The 19,414-nt window shown below is 37.0% G+C and overlaps 1 protein-coding gene across 1 annotated transcript in view; it reads right to left on the bottom strand.

Annotated features, from left to right (window-relative positions):
• Positions 1-7,652: 7,652 nt before the first annotated feature.
• blo (bloated) overlaps positions 7,653-19,414 on the bottom strand; it is a 153,948-nt gene continuing 142,186 nt past the window's right edge. The window contains exon 9 of the mRNA XM_025307154.1: positions 7,653-9,471. Within this exon, the coding sequence (XP_025162939.1) occupies positions 9,278-9,471 (194 nt within the window). The 3' untranslated portion in view covers positions 7,653-9,277. The remainder of the gene's footprint in view (positions 9,472-19,414) is intronic.

Here is a 19,414-nt window from a genome sequence, read left to right as displayed (position 1 = left end):
CACGTTTCTTATGATTGTTGATTAATCCAGAAAGTGGAAATGTATTTAGACAAGTAATGACATTTTAACAGCTTGACATTTTGTATGCGTTAAGACAGATTATTATTTGCTTCGAAAGAAACAAAAGAATAAGAGTGTGAAAGAAGAATAATTATCTTTCTTTCGCTTCTTTTATTGAGTGCCTTTACGTTTGAGCAGATATTTATTTTTACTAACATATTCGTATATAAAATGTCAAGCTATCAAAATGCCGAATTAAGCGCATCATATCCGGTATATATAATGATATATACGCGTAAGAGACTTCATATTTTAGGCTGTATATAACACAAAATGTCACAAAATCATCCTGACATGTTCAGGATATCCTGGAAAGCACTTCAAGATGTCCCGGATGTGTCTAGAACAGAGTTCGGCAAAATGTGCACGCGACGGCCGATTTTCGACTATCTCCGCCCACCGTTATTCCCTTTACCTCGCCGCTCCGCGCGCTGCCCACAAGCTGCTCGAGTCTCAGGAGCGTGTTTCCAATAGTTCTCCACGTCACCCATGAAGTACTATTGTTAACGCGTTTTTTTTTAAGTGGCGTCCCCAGTAAGCCTAATCCACTGATGACTGTAACAACCCGTAACTAATTGAAAAGAAGCGAAATAAAATATGTTAAATGAAGAATATTCAATTCGATTTTCAGCGTCTTTTATTGTAATTGGTAAGAGTGGAAACGTCAATTTAGATATTGCATGTAGCGAACCGCATAAGACGTGGTAAGGAATCGTCGCTTAAAGAAGAACACTTCTCATTTTTTATAAACTTCATTTTTGAAAAATGAAGAGGCTTACTGGGGATACCATTTAAAAAAAAAACGCGTCAACAATAGTACCTTATGGGTAATGTGAAAACTATTGGAAACACGCTCCTGAGGCTCGAGCGGCTTATAAGCAGCACGCGGAGCGGCGAGGTAAAGGGAATAGCGGTGGGCGGAGATAGTCGAAAATCGGCCGTCGCGTGCACATTTTGCCGAGCTCTGGTCTAGAATGATCTTTGGATTATTGTGCTGCTTGAAGTGCAAAGACACCGTAAAAATCCGTAGAATTGAGTAATCTGTTAACAACGATTAATTTCATACGCACATTCTAATCGTTCAGTTAAGAGGATACCAAGATAGATAATAGCCTCGAAATGTTGATAAAAGTAAATTGACAGCGTCTGTGAAGGTAGGTTGACAATAATAGAACAGAAAGGTAAATTCATCTTCTTAGATGTCGCAAAAAAAAAGAAACCAGACGCTTCTTTGTGATACTTTCACAGTTTTTTATCATTTTCTTTCCAGATAGCTAAACATGAGCAACCAGATTTGAAGCAGAACCTGTTACTAATTTTTGATGGCAAATAGACAACACATTTAATGCAGAATCTGTTATATCAAATTTTGCTGCCAAACTACCGTCAAATATGCAACAGAACCTGCTGTCGGACAATTGCTGCAAATTTGCAGCAAAAACCGCGCAGAGCTTGCAGCGATTCGATTCGACGGCAAAAACCGAGCGGACCCTATTGTACTGCAGGATCTGCGTGGTTTTTGCTGTAAAGGATCTCGCACAATTCCTTATACAGGGTCCTCAAAAAGTCCGGGAACGTTAAAATATTTCGAAAAATATGAAAGATACGAAAAAATGTTTCATACAAAAGTTGTAGGGCTTAAAAAGATCGTTTTCCCTACCTATACACACACACACTCTACGCAACTCCTTCTCCTATTCTGGACTTCCGTTCCCGTTTACAATTTATCTTCCCTAATCTCGTCTTCCTCACACTCATCCTTCCACTCACTCTTCCCTTCCCCTCTCACCCCATCTAGCCTCATTAACCACTTCTCCCCCTCCCCCTCCTCCCCAAAACCTCCCCCGCCATCTCCTGCTGTCCTTTCTTCCCCCCACCCTACACATTCCCACCGTACTCCCATACTTCCTTTTCTACCCCACATATCCTACACTTCCTTTCTTCCTCCCCCTCCCAGTGTTTTCCTCCTTTCATTCCATTTTCTAATCTATATCTTGCAACTCTTTGCCACCTACTTTCTCCCCAATCTTTCTTTAAATACCCTGGCACCCCCTTTAATCCCTCCTCGTCCTCTGCCAACATCGCAACATCATCCGCATATGCCAAAGAGTATACCTTCCCACCTCTCAACCTCACTCCCCCCCCAGTGATGGGAAATCGGTGACGGGCTTGCCAGCGAATTTCCCCCACCACGCACGCTCACACAGCCGACTCGGTCTATTTGTGTCGGCCACGCGCTCGGCAACGTCGGCGCGCCGAGCGAGAGAGAGAATATCATTCCCTCTTTCTCGCTCTCGTTCTTGTTCAGCGACGCGAGTTAAGCTGAATCTTTCTCGGCTGTAATCTGAGTCGCAGGCGCGACGATACTGAAAAGTTTTTCCTATTTGGCGCGCCGAAATTATTATGAATATTATATTATTATTAATAATATTGTTGTTTATAATAATAATTTTAATAATATTCCGCGCCGAGAAAATGAAATATATTTCATTAATTGTTTTGCTGAGACAGGACAGGTTCATAGATTTGATTATTGTTAGGAATTGTTTAATAATAATTGAGGAATAATTTTAAGTTATATAAAGATGTAGAATAAAATATGGAAAAGTATTGTAACAAAGTCAAGAAGGTACGAAATGAAACCTTCTTACATTCAATGCAGTGTCGAACAGTAAAACTGTTAATCCAATGAACCTGTTTAAGAGAAATAAGTGGACCATTGGCAGTGCTCTGAATTCAGTATTCAGTGCATCACTCAATAAAAATATAATAATACTATGTTTATTAAAAATATAATAATACTATGTTTACTATGTGTATTAAAATGACACGAAGTTTAACGAATTATTTGTGAAAAATCACCGTAAATGGATGAAAAATCATATACAGTTATAGCATACAGTTTAGAAAACCCACTCCTTGCCAGCAATATGAATAGAATCAAGTTGGAAAAAAAGTAAACATTCTTTTTGCCGATTCATGCAATGATACCAAAGTATGAAGCAAATGCATTATGCATGTAGTATTGTGCAGTGGTATTGCGTATGCATGAAGAATGGAAAACTATTAATAAAATAATTATTAGTAATTAAGTAACTAATCAGTGTTTAAAAAGATGTACTGTGTCGTGTATATAAATGGTTTTAGTAAAAAAGAATATGTAAATCCACATTACTGCTCGATGGAAACCGCGAGAAGGTGGTGGTTTCTTCCATTAGGAGGAGATGATAAACAAATGTCGAATGACTCACTTATGAAATGGAATTATTTGACATTGGTTTATATTTAAGAGATTTAACGCGTAAATCTGCCTTTCTCTGCCAACATCAAGTATCAGTGAAATAATCCCATTCAAGTAATGCCTCCAATTCTGCATCTTCGAAATCTTCTCTCTTCCACTCTTCCCTCTTCACTATGCCGATCTTCGACGTGAAAATCACCGTTCTTGAAGCGTTGAAGTATTTGAGAGCATTCGATGAGCTTCAGCTGCAGATTTCTTCATATTGAAGCAGAAAATTAAAACCTCCCTCAAATGAGGAGAATTTGGCTCGTAAACTGACATTTTCAATCGAGAATAACTTTATGATGCAGACACAAATCGATTAATGTTTCTGTGGGGTTATGTTGACAGATGCCCAAGTTTATTGCATGACGTCTATGATCTATTTATTTCGACCACTACTTACCGCTAAAGCCATCTATAGGAAAACGGCAGAAGCAAAGTTGTACACCTAATACACGACACAGTACATCTTTTTAAACACTGATTAGTTACTTAATTACTAATAATTACTTTATTAATAGTTTCTCATTCTTCATGCATGCACAATACCACTGCAGTACTATATGCATAATGCATTTGCTTTATACTTTGGAATCATCGCATGAATCGGCAAAAAGAGTGTTTACTCTTTTTCTAACCTAATTCTATCCACATTGCTAGCAAAGAGTGAGTTTTCTAAACTGTAAGCTATAACTGTACACGGTTTTTCATCCATTTACGGTGATTTTTCACAAATAATTCGTTAAAGTTCGTGTCATTTTAATACAAAGATAGTATTATTATATTTTTATTGAGTGGTGCACTGAACACTGAACTCAGAGCGCTGCCAATGGTCCATTTATTTCTCTTAAACAGGTTCATTGGATTAAGAGTTACGCTGTCCGACATTGCATCGAAAATATATGGGAAAACCGTTTTGCACAAACAAATGAATACATTCGAAGATATTATAATAGGCAAATAAGGCCTGGTCTACAATAGGTGTTGTAAGCTGTAAGCCGTAAGAACTGACCAATTATAGCTGATTATTTTTGTAATAATCGACTGTGATTCGCCAATTCTTACGGCTTACAACTTACGACACGTATTGTAGATCAGGCCTAAATCACCTTTTTATTAGATTCCATACTTATTAATGCACCGTACATCATTTTAAATATAATATTGTTCTGAGGGTTTTCTCATTCAGCGCAGCGAAACAGACATTTTATGAATTTTTTTTCGATCAGACAGAAGATTTTACGGATGTAATTGTTTTTGGGGATTGTTTAATACTGTTTGAAGAGTATTTGTTAATTCAGAGGATATTGTAATGAAAGCAAGAAAGTTTTATTAATATATTATAAATATTATTATAAACAATAATATTATTAATAATAAAATAATATTCATATTAATTTCGGCGCACCGAATAGGAAAACCTTCTCAGTATCGTCATAGTCGCGCCGGCGACTCAGATTGCAGCCGAGAAAAATCAGCCTAACTTGCATCACTGAGCGAAGACGAGAGCGAGAAAGAGGGAATAATATTCTCTCTCTCGCTCGGCGCGCCGACGGTTGCCGAGCGCGTGGCCCACACAGATAGACCGAGCCGGCTGTGTGTGCGTGCGTGGTAGGGGAAATTCGCTGGCAAACCCGTCACCGATTTCCCATCACTGCTCCCCCCATCCTCCTCTTTTTAACTCTTCATCCATATTATCCGCTACCAACAACGTAAACAAATTTGGGCTTATTGGACAGCCCTGCCTTACTCCCCTCATCGTCCAGAACCTTTCCCCCTGCTTTTCCCCCACTCTCACTCTACTGACTGTTTCTCTTAACAACTCTTCGCATCTTCTAATTATACCTTCGCTTACTCCCCTTCTCTTCATCGCTTCCATCAGCAACCCCCTGTCCACCGAGTCAAACGCCGCCTTCAGATCCAAAAATAACACCATCATCTTCCCCTGCTTATCTGTTTGCCTGTTCACTAAATAATTCACCACATATATGTTATCTATGGCTCCCACCCCTTTTCTGAAGCCCGTCTGACTCGGCGGCAACAACCCTTTTTCCTCTATTTCCTCCTTTAGCCTTTCTGCGAGAATTGTCGCGTATATCTTATACGCCATTTGCGTCAACGTCACTCCCCTGTAATCCTCCCTCTCTCCCCTCCCTCCTTCTTTAATATTAGCACAATAACTCCCTCTTTCCAATTCTACAGCCATCCTTTACCTTTCCACACCCTATCACAAATCTCCCATATCCACACTTTCACTTCTTCCCCTCCATATTTCCACACCTCATTTGGAATTCCATCCCCCTATCGCTTTCCCATCTTTTCGCCTTCTTATTACTCTTCTCACCTCTTTTCTTTCTATTCCCCCTCCTCTCCCCTTGCTTCTTCTCCTCCTCTCCCTCTGACCACCTTCCACTCCACTCCCCCTAATACCCTCCTAAAGTGCCTATCCCACTCCTCCATTTCTATTCCTTCGTTTATCCTCATCTTCTTCTTCCTATCCCTATTTACCACCTTCCATACTTGACTTTCCGTTCTTGCTCCCTCTATCTCCCTCATCTATTTCACTCTTTTCCTCTCTTTCTTTTCTTCACATAATTTTCTGTACCTTCTTTTTTTCTCTCTATATTTTTCCTTACTTCCTCCTTCCTTTCTCCCTCTTCTCAGCTCCCTTCTTACCTTCTTCCTCCCCTGTCTGCATTCCTCATCTCACCATCCTTTCCCCCCCTCCTTTTTCCTTTTCCCGTTTTCCCTCTCTCTCTCTCTCTCTCTCTCTCTCTCTCTCTCTCTCTCTCTCTCTCTCTCTCTCTCTCGCACCCTCTCCTCTCTCTCTCTCTCTCTCTCTCTCTCTCTCTCTCCTCTCTCTCTCTCTCTCTCTCTCTCTCTCTCTCTCTCTCACCCTCTCTCTCTTTCTCACTCACACACTCTCCCTCTCACACACTCTCTCTCTCCCATCCCCCCCTCTCTCTCTCTCTCTTCCTCTCCCCCCCTCAATCACTCTCTTTCTGTCTTTCTTTCGCACTTTCTCAATCTCTCTCACACTCTCTCACACACCCTCTCTCACACTTTCTCCCTCGCACTCTCACTCTCTCACACTCTCTCTCTCTCACAGTCGCTCTCTCACACTCTCGCCTCTTATTCTCCCCCTTCCCCCCCCCCTCTCTCTCTCTCGTTATAACACATCAATCAATAAGTCCCGGGACTAACCAACAGATGGCGCCTCTAATAACAAATCCATACCATTCTCAGTTAGTACCAACCTTTAAAAGAAGAAACCAAAGGTCGTTCTACACGACTGGCATAAAAAAGTTAGGAAGGCGTTGGAATGAATGTATCGCTCTTGAAGGAGACTATGTTGATGAATAAAGAAGAATTTTGGCAAACAAATGTTGTTTTAGTAGTTAGTCCCGGGACTTATTGATCGATGTGTTATTCCTCTCTCCCCCTTCCTTCTTCCTTTCTCTATCCATTTCTCTCCCACTCCCCTCCCCTCTCCCCCGCTTCCCGCCCCCTTCTCTCCCTTCCCACCTATCCTCCCCCCTTTATCGTTTTTCCCTCTTCCTCCTTTTTTGCCACTCTTCTATTCTTTTCCCTTTTTCCTTACCTCCTTCCGACCGCCTCTCCCTTATCTTTTCCTCCTCTTCTTCGTCCTAATACCACCACTTGTTCTCTATCCACAATCCTCTCTCTCCCCTCCTCACCATCTTTCCTTTCCCTCTCTCCTCCTCCATTATCCTCCTTAATCTCCACTTAACTTAACTTAACCACGTCATCCTTTTCTCTCTGAACGTTAGATCCTCCTCGATCCATATCATACTTCCTCTCAGTTTCCATTTATTTTCTAAGATTCTCTTTTTCTCTTCCTCTGTCTTTACCTTTACAATTAATATTTGCCCTTTCTCTTCTTTACTTGTATTTATTTTTCTCACTTCTTCAATCTCTACCTCTACTCCTATCTTTGCACAAATCCTCTCTATTCCCTTTCCAATGTCCTCCTTTTCCTCTCTCATTCCTTGAAATACTACATTCTTTCTCCTCTTTTCTCTTTCCTCCCTTTCCAATCCTTTCTCTACTCTGCTCAGCTTCTCCTCTACACCTTCCATCCCTTTATACCCTACCTCTCCTGCCCCGCCTTCCTTTATCTTGCTTATCGCTTCTTCTAAGCTAACTTCTCCCTCCCTCTCCCCCTTCTTCCTCTCCCGTCTTGTCTTACTTTCTTCTTCTAATCTCTCAATTCTTTCTAACATTCCCTTCCTCTCTTCCTCCCACCTTTCCCCCCCATCTCCATCTCCAATTTCATCTCCTCCAAATCTTTCTTTGCACTCCTCCATCCTTCTATCATTTCCCACATCATTTCCTTTAATTCTCCTTCCATTAACCCTTTCTCTTTCTCCCCCTGTCATGTTCCTTACCTCCTCTTTGTATTTTCTTATTTTCTCTCCTCCCCCCTCCCCTTCGTTCTTCCTCCTCATCGCTTCTAGCGTCCTCTCTCTTTCTCTTGACCTCTTGTCCTCTACTCTTCCCTCCTACACTCCCAGCACTTCCTACACTGCTTACACTTGCTCCACTTGCTCCACTCCCCACACTATCCGCCCTTCCCTATATGCACTTATTCCCAGAAACTCCCTTAATCCCTCCTGTTTTTCCGTTTTCCCTTTTCCTCCCTCCTTTTCCATTCTGCCCCTTTTATTCCTCTCCTCTCCTCCTTCCTTCTTTCTATCCTGTCTCTCTATTTCCTCTCACTTTCGCCTTACTTTAAAACCGACCTCTCTCCTATCCTAGCTCCCTCTCTATTGTCCCTCTATCTATGCCTCTCTGTATGCTCTGTCATCCACCTTCCTTCACACTTTTCTTCCTCTTTATGCTCTCTTCCTATCCTATGCCCTTTCTGTCCCTTACTCCTCCACCCTCCCCTCACCGCCCCTCACTCCTCCACCCACTCTCACCTCCACTCACTCTCTCCTTCCACACTTTTCTCTTTCGCTTTGCGTACCACTCTCACAGCGTATCACTCCTCTAACCTACCGGAAACGGAAGTCCGTGTTTCAATGTATAATACATTGTATAATACATTGACAACTAAGTGTGCCAATCGATTATGTTTCACTTTCTGTTGAGAACACAAAGCACAACTTTTTTAATTAAACTATATTTTAAAACGTAACAATTCAGAATATTTCTGAATTGTTACGTTTTAAAATACAGAATTTTCATTTACAATTAAGACACAAACGTGTACCATCCATCAAATTAACTTGCCTATCAGCTTCTTCGCATCTTCTCATAACTATTTCTCGTTTTATCGCATTATCGTCACCGTGACACCTCATAGAAGTCAAATGGTCAATTATTGGGGGTTGTCCCTATGGGAACTTTTTATCATAGAAACAAAATCTATAACATATCAAATATTCAGCCAATTTCACCTAAATCCAATTTACATAAGGAATTGTGCGGAGTCTTTTGCACATATTGTCCAGCAGCAGATTCTGTCGCCACAGCCATAGCTAAATGCGGATACAGATGACTACGTTTTTGATGTGAGTTTCTGATCGAACTTGCTGCCAATTTGTGTGCAATCTGCGCTCAATTTGCTTACCGGGTCTCAAATATTGCACAATGCCCCAATTCATTTTCGCACTTTTACGTGTAAAAGCGTTTGCAAATTCTGTGCAACTAATACGATGTAAATTTTACGTAGAAAAAAGTCAATGCTCTGTCAATTAAGTTTTCAAGTATGGTGTCCCCTTAAATGGTTAAAAAATTTCGCGCGATTGACGTTCGCACGGTACAAGATGTTAAAAAAAAGTAGAGAATACAAGGGCGGTGTATACTGCGTTATGTTGCGTCGTTATTAATAACCGGCGCCTATCTATCATCTACGACTACGAATTACTTATGAAGCTCGAGACTAGCATTGATTAATGGCCGCCCGATTCAAGCGCGGGACTTTTTACTCTTCAGCTTGAACCATCCCGCGCTTTTATTCGGATCACGCGGCACGGATGTGGATCTATTTAACTCAGGTTTAGAGCTGATGCCTCGCGACTTGGTGGCCAGTGATTCCGTCGAAACGGTCCTATCCACTTTCTGCTTGTCTTTCGATTTCAGTGTGTTGCGATTGATCGTGCCTGCAAAATGATTATTTATTAGAAACAGTCGTTTATTAATCATCACAACAAAAATGATGAATAGTCGTAATATTCGATTGATTGCATAATCGTATTCAAAAAATTTAGAATACGAATATATAATAATTGAACGTATTAAAATATACATCGTAATTACAAATTTTAACAAATGCTATTTCTATTAACAAAATGCAATCACATTATTATATCGAGAGTTCGGATAGACGTAATTATCATTTTTTACTTGAAACAGTTATTACAGTTGTAAACAAAATATATAAAACTGCCTAGATATATAATAATAACAATAACAATAACAATAACAAATATAATTAAATGTAATAAATATAATCATATATACATAATAATAATGATAATAATAAAATTATATATCAACTATAACAATAATAACAACGATGATAAAAACAATAGCATAGTAACTATTGCGTACTTAAGTATATTAAAGTATTAGTATTAATAAATATTTTATATTATGTTATGTAATATTATATTATGTAATATTTAAGTATACTAGAAAAAATAAGTAAGATAAGTTAAGCAATAGCAAGCTGAGGAGACGGACCATATGTACAGTAGTACCTCTCAAGTGACGAGAAATAAGATTGCTTTACAGGCAACCTATGATATAAACAGCAAAAAATATTAGGTGTACAAATGAATAATCCAATTTTTTTCAGTTACATTCAAGGTTTATTTTAAAAGAAAGTAAATTAAATTATTCAATCAAAGTATTCGCCGTTGCTTTCTATAATTTTAAGCCATCTTTCAGGCAACTGATGAATTCCATCTCGGAAAAATGTTACGTCTTTGGACACGATAAAGTCGTCAATTTTCGGATCTCATCCACTGATTGGAAGTGCATATCGGACAAAGCGTGTTGCATCGACCGGAACAAGTGATAATCTGATGGAGCAATGTCTGGTGAATACGTCGGGTGCTGCAAGACGTCCCAGCCAAGACTGATTATGGTGTCTTTTGTATTGGAAGCAATGTGTGACCTGGCGTTGTCATGCAACAATTTCACTGGATGTTCTCCTTTGCCAATATACGGACATTTTCGTTCCAATTCTTGACACAAGCAGATTAATTGACGTTAGTAGCAGTCCGCAGTAACTGTTTCACCCGGTTCCAACAACTCATAATAGCACGCCCTTGATATCCCACCAAATGCAGAGAACCTTCTTTCCGAAGCGATTGGGTTTTGCGACCGATTTTGATGATTCGCCGGGATTTACTTATAACTTTCTGCGTTTCGAATTGTCATAGAGTATCTATTTCTCATCGCCCGTAACGATTTTCCACAAGAAAAACTTTCGACGCTGCTTATTGAGAAGAGAAAGACACGCTGCTACTCATTGATTTTTGTTGGTTTCAGTGAATTCATGCGGAAGCCATTTTCCTTCTTTCTGGATTTTTCCCATCTCATGTAGGTGTTTGGAAATCATTTGCTGCGTTACTCCCAACTGTTCTGCAAGCTCTTTTTGTGTTTGTACCGAATTCTCAGCGAGCAGTTGTTCCAAATCATCATTATCGCACTTCGGAGGGCCTCCAGGGCGTTGTTTGTCGATTAGATTGAAATTACCGCTTTTAAACTGCTTCAACCAAAATGCGCACATCGTACGATACAACACCTTCGCCGAGAAAGGAACAAATCGATTCGCACGCTCTTGCAGCATTTTTTCCTTGTTGAAATTCGTAAAGAATGCAGTGTCGGATATGCACCTTATCTGTTGCCATTTTCGACTGTACTGAACTGAATACTTTTGAAGGTTATGTTGGGCCTTTCGCCAAACTATATGTTCTTTTTAATAGCTATATGTCAACATTGCATAATTACAAAAGAGCGGAAAAAGCTATTCAATTTAAAATTGATTTCATAACTGCTTAAAATAATTTGGATTATTCATTTGTACACCTAATACATATCTAATATTTTTCGATGCTCTATACGCATGCAAAATTTCATCAAAATCAGAGTAGGACACTTGGGTAGGTTTACTTGTAAGCACTAAACAAACATTTGTAAGACTGGAACACAATAATAAACGCACCTCAGAAATAATCACATATTACAATAAGATTAAATTTGGAATAAATTAAATTTGGATGTGGTTGACCAAATGGCGTGGAAATATACTATGAAAGCAGCATCTTTTCAGTGGCCTCTGGAAATATTCTTTAATATTTTAGATTTATCAACAATAAATATATGGATACTATATAAAGAATGTGCCAGATCAAAGATATTCAGAAAAGATTTTCTTTTTCAATTGGCCGAAGAACTTGCTGGCAAAAACAAGGAAAACGAACAAAACATTAATCTTCTGTTACCTAGTATTTCACAAGGACGTAAAACTTGCTAAGTCGGATATTGTAAAAGAAATAGAATAGCTTTTCCTGAATTTCAGGACCGATTGGTCTTCCGAGTCAAATATCTTAAGCATGGAAATTATAATAAAAAATCTGATGACATTTTTCTTATATAATGTTTATCTCGCGCGTAATTTGCAACAAGCCCGATCAAGAATGGTGTAGGAAATACAGAAATCTCGAAATCTCACTTGCAAAAAGGTCCTTTTCTTCGCTAATAATTTCAGATTCAGATCTCACATATACGCACACAAGCAAAGCGAGTTTATCCGACATCAAGCTGCGTTTGCATTGCCATGCGATGTTAGCTTCAGATTACACATACCAAACCAAAAAATATAAAAAAAGAAAAACATACCAAACCTAAATGTACCAAAATAAAACGTATTACAACAAAAATATAGCTATGATATAACAACACAAAAAGTACAAAACGAACAGTACCAAAACAAAAAATATCAAAAGGAAAAGTATCAAGACAAAAAGTACCAAACCAAAAAATATGAAAAAAACATACCAAAACTAAACGTACCAATAAGTTGTTTTGTTTTATTCAATATGTTAAAGCACATATCATTTTAAGTTTTTCTTTTGATTGATTATAATTTTATTCTTAATATTATTATGAATATTAATATTGATTAATTTTATTCTTAATATTATTATAAATATATTATAAGAAATACTGTATATTTTCTTGTTAATATCTAATATTATTTCGTTGAACCATTTTTTATAAATTTAAAATGATTCCTGTAAGACGCAGAAGTTACATGAGTTAACATATTAAACCTTTTAGATAAGTGGTCTGTTCTTTTTAGCTGCACTACTGAACTGGTGCAATAAGTTAAAGTGAGAAAAAATATAGTTGTCTCATTCTAACTTATTGCACTAGTTCCGCAGTGCAGCTGAAAAGAACAGACCAATTGAGAACTAAAAAACACAACACAAAAATAGCATGATACTTAGGTTGCGTTCGGAGAACTCATTATTAACGCTATCATTCCGTCCTTATTATATTTCTAAAGAGCGATAAAGATAGAATAGATGTGATAGTTTGTGATAGTAGTGCGTTTCCCTAACGCATCCTTGATATTATTATCTCGCTTTCATAATTCAGATCTGTTTTAGCTACTGATATACACATAATCCATTAAATAACAAACCGGGAAAAAAGTTCATATACGGCCATTATATAATCATATATAATTATATATGTTCACATCGAAAAGTATGCTGTTATAGATTAAAGTAAATAAATAAAGTAAGTAAAACATTTAAAATAAATATTTACATTTGTGATAGTCCATAATATCGACGTTTATTTATATCAAATTATGTTTTCCTTTTTTTATTCAACAGTACTTTTTTTCGCGTGTGGACATATATAATTAGATATAGACTTACATGATTAGACATGGACATTTACAATTAGATATGATATATCCATATATGGACAAAATTTATATATAATTATGCATAATCATATATAATTTTATATAATTATATGATATATAAACTTTTTCCCAAGAAAATGAAATTGTTTTTAATAAAACTTGTTATATCTCAAAATTTTAAAGAATTTTATATGACATAAAACTTTATATATATCTTAAAATTATAAGTTTTTTAATGATATAACTTATTTCATCAACGCAAATTAATTTAATAGACCGATGTTTTGCTTTTAAGCATACCTGCAATATCTATAGATTATTTCTTGATAGAGAATCAAATCATGCATGGAACATTCTATGAATATATATAGGAATAATCATGAAGAATATTATTAGGATAGTGTACTTTTGAAAACACAAGAACATTCTTAAAATATTGATTTTCTTAAACAAACCTTCTAAAAATATTTAAATCTTCGTAGTTGAAGATCGGCAGATATTCCATGAATGAATTTGTGCTGACTGGGTGTATAAGAAATGTCCATAAACCTAGTGTTAATAACACCTTTAGCAAGACCTGTTAAAAGAGTAGAGCAATTATTTAATGAATCGCAAATCCGCACCAAAAATACAGTAGAGAAATGTTAAGGAGTTTAGGAAAGGAGATTTTCGATTTTAGCACTGGGTATTAGATTAAAATTGGATAGAGTGGAAGCTATCATTGTAGCAACAACTGTAATTCATAATATTGCTTGCGAAAAGAATGAGGAAATTCCACCAATAAATGAAGAAGTTAAAGTAGCTCCTTACAAAAATATTTCACCGTTTTTATCCTTATATTGCCCGTTTTTTATCTGTTTCTTCAATTTATGTCCGTTTCTTGCACTCTCAAGCCCGCGCAGCGTAAAGCGAAAAATTATGACGAGTATACGCGAATATACGCGAGTATGCATGAGTATTTTTAAGCAGATTGCCCGTTTTTAACATTCTTTTTTCAGCTGATGAGTGGCTGCATGTTAATACATACCTCTTTTACTCAAGACATTAAAATAAATTGAGTAAAAATGTACGTATTAACGTGCTGTTACTCGCGGCTGACAAAAGAGTATTAAAGACGGGCAATCTGCTTAAAAATACATTTTATGGTACGTTTTTACTACTCGGCAATCCGTTTTCACCACTCACTGTTTAAGTAAAAGTGCCCCTTTCCGATTTAAAAACGGTGTCATACACAGAAAAAAAAAATTCTCGCATCAAGTAAATGCAATTACTTGTTCTCTATTTTTTAAATTGAAGTAATAAGCTTATCAATGTAAGAATATTTTACTTGTCTTTAGTAAATATTTACTTCAATGCATAAATATTTTGATAGTGTAAATAAATTACTGAATGTAAGTAAATTATTCTAAACTTAAAGTTATAATTACTACAATTAAGTAATTAACATTTTTTATTTTAAAAACGTATTAGTTTTGAATCTAGATTTTTCTGTTGAGTAATTATTTTCTCGGTTGAAGAAGATTACATACTTGATTCGTTAAAAAGTAATTACTTGTTCTTCCAATAATTACATTTATTCGATTTAAATATATTTTCCTTTCCACCCTAGAAAATATTTATTTCAACGCAGTAAAGAGATTTTTTATATTTAAGCAAATATTTAAGCAAAAAGAACAATTTTTCAAAATGTACGTATATTACCCTCAATTTAAGACTTTAATTACTAAATTTGAATAACCAATATTCTTTATTGAAGAAACGTTCTAGTTTTACATCAAGATCTTTCTGTTGAATAAATATTTCCTAGGCTAAGGAAAAAATATATTTGCATCATTAAAATATAATTACTTGTTCTTTCAATAAATAAATTTATTCGAGTTAAATGTATTTCCTTTTTTATGCCTAGAAAATATTTACTTCAACACAGTAAAGCGATTTCTTATGTCAACCAATGACAAATATAAGGTTCTTTTTTAGCGATGTCTACCAGACATTCACTTTTGCCAGTATAAACATTATTTTCAGCTGAATTTTTTCAATTAATATCTATAATAGCCGTAAAAGTATGGCTGTAATGCCAGTTTCACAATACATATGTCGGAGTAGGCTGTCGGAACGCAGTCAATAATCCAATGGAAGAATTTATTCTCTTAAAAACGAGATCTCCTTATTGACTCATCGATTGTGTTTCGACCTCTGACTTCGACATCCGACGTATTGTACAAGTGGCATAAGAAATAAAATAAAAAAATTAACTAATTATAATGGATTATTTTCTCATTCGATTATGATTAGTCAATTTCTTATTTACAATCATATTCTTACTGCCATTGTAGATTGGCCTTAAGACCAGTGCTATGAAACAGAACCCGCGCACGGTCGCGTTTTACCCACTCCACTTTACCTCTTCTACAGCGCCACGTGCTCAGCTAAGTTCAACGCGTCGAGCGAGATGGAGAATGTCATTGTCTCCTTTTCGCTCCGACTGAGCCACTCGGTTGGAGCGAAAAGGAGCGAGAAGGAGAAGATGATATTCTCTGTCTCGTTCGGCACGTTGAGTCGTGTGACAGCCAACCAATATGCTGCTTTCTGTAATAACTTTCTAACTCTTACGGAAAAACGGCACGTTGATTAGCTATCGTGCGAATTTCCGCGCGGCAAGCGTTACCGCGTCTTGTGTGCAGGCGCCCTTAGCCGAGCACGTTGCATCATGAAGTAGGTAAAACGCGATCGTGCGTTCCGCGAGGTCCGTTTAACAGCACTGTTTTAAGATTTGTCTATATAAGTTGCAGATACAGGACGCAGATTGCAATGCTTGTCGCGATAGTCAATTAAAAATGTCAATGGTTATCTCTGACGTTTTTCATTGGCTCTCTTGACAAGCATTGCGACTTACGATCTGCGTCTGCAGCTTATGTAAACCGGGCTTAAGATGCAGAACACAGAACCCACGTGACCTACGAAACGTGCGTGTCTTGTTTTACGCGTGTTACATGTTTCATCTCATATCAGAGAGAAGAATGAGAGCGGCCACCGGCCGTATTTCGGGGGATACGGCTAGGCGCATTTTAGATACGCCATCTGACCAAAATGCGCCTAAACTACATTCGCTAGGCGCACTTTCGCGGTGATAAAAGTAAAATGCGCCTAGGTTCGTGTCCGTACTTCCATGCAATGGATAGTAGATTAGAAAAAGACAGACGACAGACAATCGTTCCGTCTTTGTCTCACTACTGAGCGGCGCGCGGCAGTAAACACGAGGCGAGGTAAAATATTTTACAATGACTAGAACTCTCGAATATCGACCTGCATCTCACCCTGGTCCGTGCTAAAAAGCATTTTCCGAGCGATATAAATTTTTTTAAAAATGGTACAACGTTCGTTATGTTTAGAACTTTTCAGAATTTGTATAAATATATTTAGAATTGTATGGAAAATATCTTGGAGCGTCGCAACTCAATATACTTGTTACACTATGTTACTTTTTATGTTATTATAATCGATGTTTTCGGTTTTAAATTGCCAAACTCTTTGTGGAACTCATCTAGAACTATTGATAAAAATCTGAAAAAATATAATGAGGGAACTCCTATAGGTCAAAGTGGGACGTGCGTGAACTTAGCGTCTCAGTTCGTCCGGATCAATTTTTTGCTTAACGGCTGAAACTTTTTGTTTAATTCGTGGGGAACTTTAGAACTATGGAAAATATAGTCAGAACTCTCAACAACTAATGAATTTTCCCGAAATAATACGCCAGGTTCACACACGCAGGATCAGATGTATTTTATAGCTATAAATTATTTTATACGGAGTTTAGGACATCAGAACTATTGATAGAATGTGTTTAGACTATAGAACTCTGTGGAATCTTACTTCTCCTTGATCATATATTCGAAATACGATGAGATGCTATCAGGTATTTTGGAAGTTAGCATCTCATTTTTTTTAAATTAAGATTTTTATGGTAAATTCATCGGAACTATTGTTAAAACCTATTAGGAACTGTGGAACTATGCTGGATGCCAATGAATATACAGTTTTTCTATGAGATGCTAACATTTGAGATGCTAGCTTCACACATGCACATGCGTATGCGAAAATATATAGTTCACGTTACATATAATATAGATTTTCACATGCGCATCTCATCCGCACGCCGTCAGGAATCGAGCCCATGACGTATTATCTCCAGACTAAATATTTAAGTCTGCATTGTGTACATTGTTATAAAATAGTTGGTGAAAAAACTAATAAAATTTGTGCGAATTGGTGTTAAGTGAATCTCGCAGCATTCAATAGTACTGCAATATTAATAAAATGTGAAATTTATATATAATTCTTACAGAGTGCTTTATTACAATTAAAAATATTACTACGTTCAAGTATATACTTATTATGCGAATGTACAAAATGTCCTCACATTGATAAAGATTATTACTTGACTCAATATTGCATTTATTCAATTCTAGTTAGCAGTGGACTCTACCTAAGCCGCTATTCAGTTGTTAAACGGTCGTTTGTAAAACGACGTGTGGCACACGCATGTTCTGATATTTGGATATTCTCGGCCCATTCCCCTCGGATGTATCAAAGCACACGCAGCATCACTCACAAAGAATATTGAATTGTGGACATTCTTGCATACAACAGCGAACGATGCCGGAGGAAATTAAGGAAATATTACAAGAATTGGGATTGGATGAGTATATTGCAGCCTTCGAAAGTAAGTATTGCAAATTTCATTAAATATATAATTCATGTAACGCATGCAAGGCATATTATACATAATAACTTTTGGTTCTCATTCTCTCTCTCTCTCTCTCTCTCTCTCTCTCTCTCTCTCTCTCTCTCTCTCACACACACACACACACACACACACACACACACACACACACACACACACACACACACACACACACACACACACACACACACACACACACACACACACACACACACACACACACACACACACACACACACACACACACACACACACACACACACACACACACACACACACACACACACACACACACACACACACACACACACACACACACACACACACACACACACACACACACCACACCACACACACACACCACACACACACCCACGCACACACCACCACCACACACACACACACACACACACACACACACACACACACACACACACACGCACGCACGCACACACGCGCGCACACACACACACACACACGCACGCACGCACACACGCATACACGCACACACACATACACGCACACGCACACACACACACAGAGGTAGACATACTTTCTCTCATTACATCTTAATATTCCATATTTGAAAAATATTTTAATATTGTTTAATATTATTTATTATGTAGACTTCTGGAGATGTAACAGTACATTGTGAAATAATGAGGAAACAAGCCGAACAATTACATATCACAGTTCAACCTTATATAATAATCGTTGGGAGGACATTAAGAGAGATCCAAAACTTTTTCATCTGTGTCGATGAAGTATTATATTCTGTCAATTCTACGTTGCAAGCTGTGGATACGTGCTTCAAGGTTTTTCACGTGCTTCATGTAAATTACCCGACTTTCAGCGATTATTTATGGCTAATATTGCAACAAGGTTTATATAATATTAACACTAAGTGGGATTCTGTTTTTTTAAATACCGAGCATATTATTAAGCGCCTAAGTAGCGCTATAAATTCATGTGAAACATAATAACAATAAGATAGTAATAACAATATTACTTTAAAAGCGATTTAAGTTTACGAAGTTTATATTTAAAGACTACGTTTATTATAAATTTTATTATAAGTTAATATTTCTTACAATTACGTACTTTTTACATTACAAGTATTTACATTATAAGTTTTGCAAGAGTTATTTAAATGTGCGGGGTCCTTTTATAAATTTACATGTATTGTAAAAATTTATTGTAATAAAATAAAAAATTATTGTAAAAATTTCTTTTCCAATTAAAATTATCGAATATGTTTGTTTGTGTTTTTTGTTGCAATTGTTATCTAACAGTAAGTAATATGGCATTTCACTTAAAATTATATCATAAATCATTATTACGTACTGAAGTAAAGTGCAACATTAAATATTGCAACAGAAGTTTTCACAATGCATGTACATTTATAAAGCAT

Source organism: Harpegnathos saltator, unplaced genomic scaffold, assembly GCF_003227715.2.
Source record: "Harpegnathos saltator strain DR-91 unplaced genomic scaffold, Hsal_v8.6 scaffold833, whole genome shotgun sequence".
In the NCBI taxonomy this organism is placed as follows: Eukaryota; Metazoa; Arthropoda; class Insecta; order Hymenoptera; family Formicidae; genus Harpegnathos; species Harpegnathos saltator.
The sequence above is the reverse complement of the archived record's forward strand: the minus strand, read 5'-3'. Positions and strand labels throughout refer to the sequence as shown.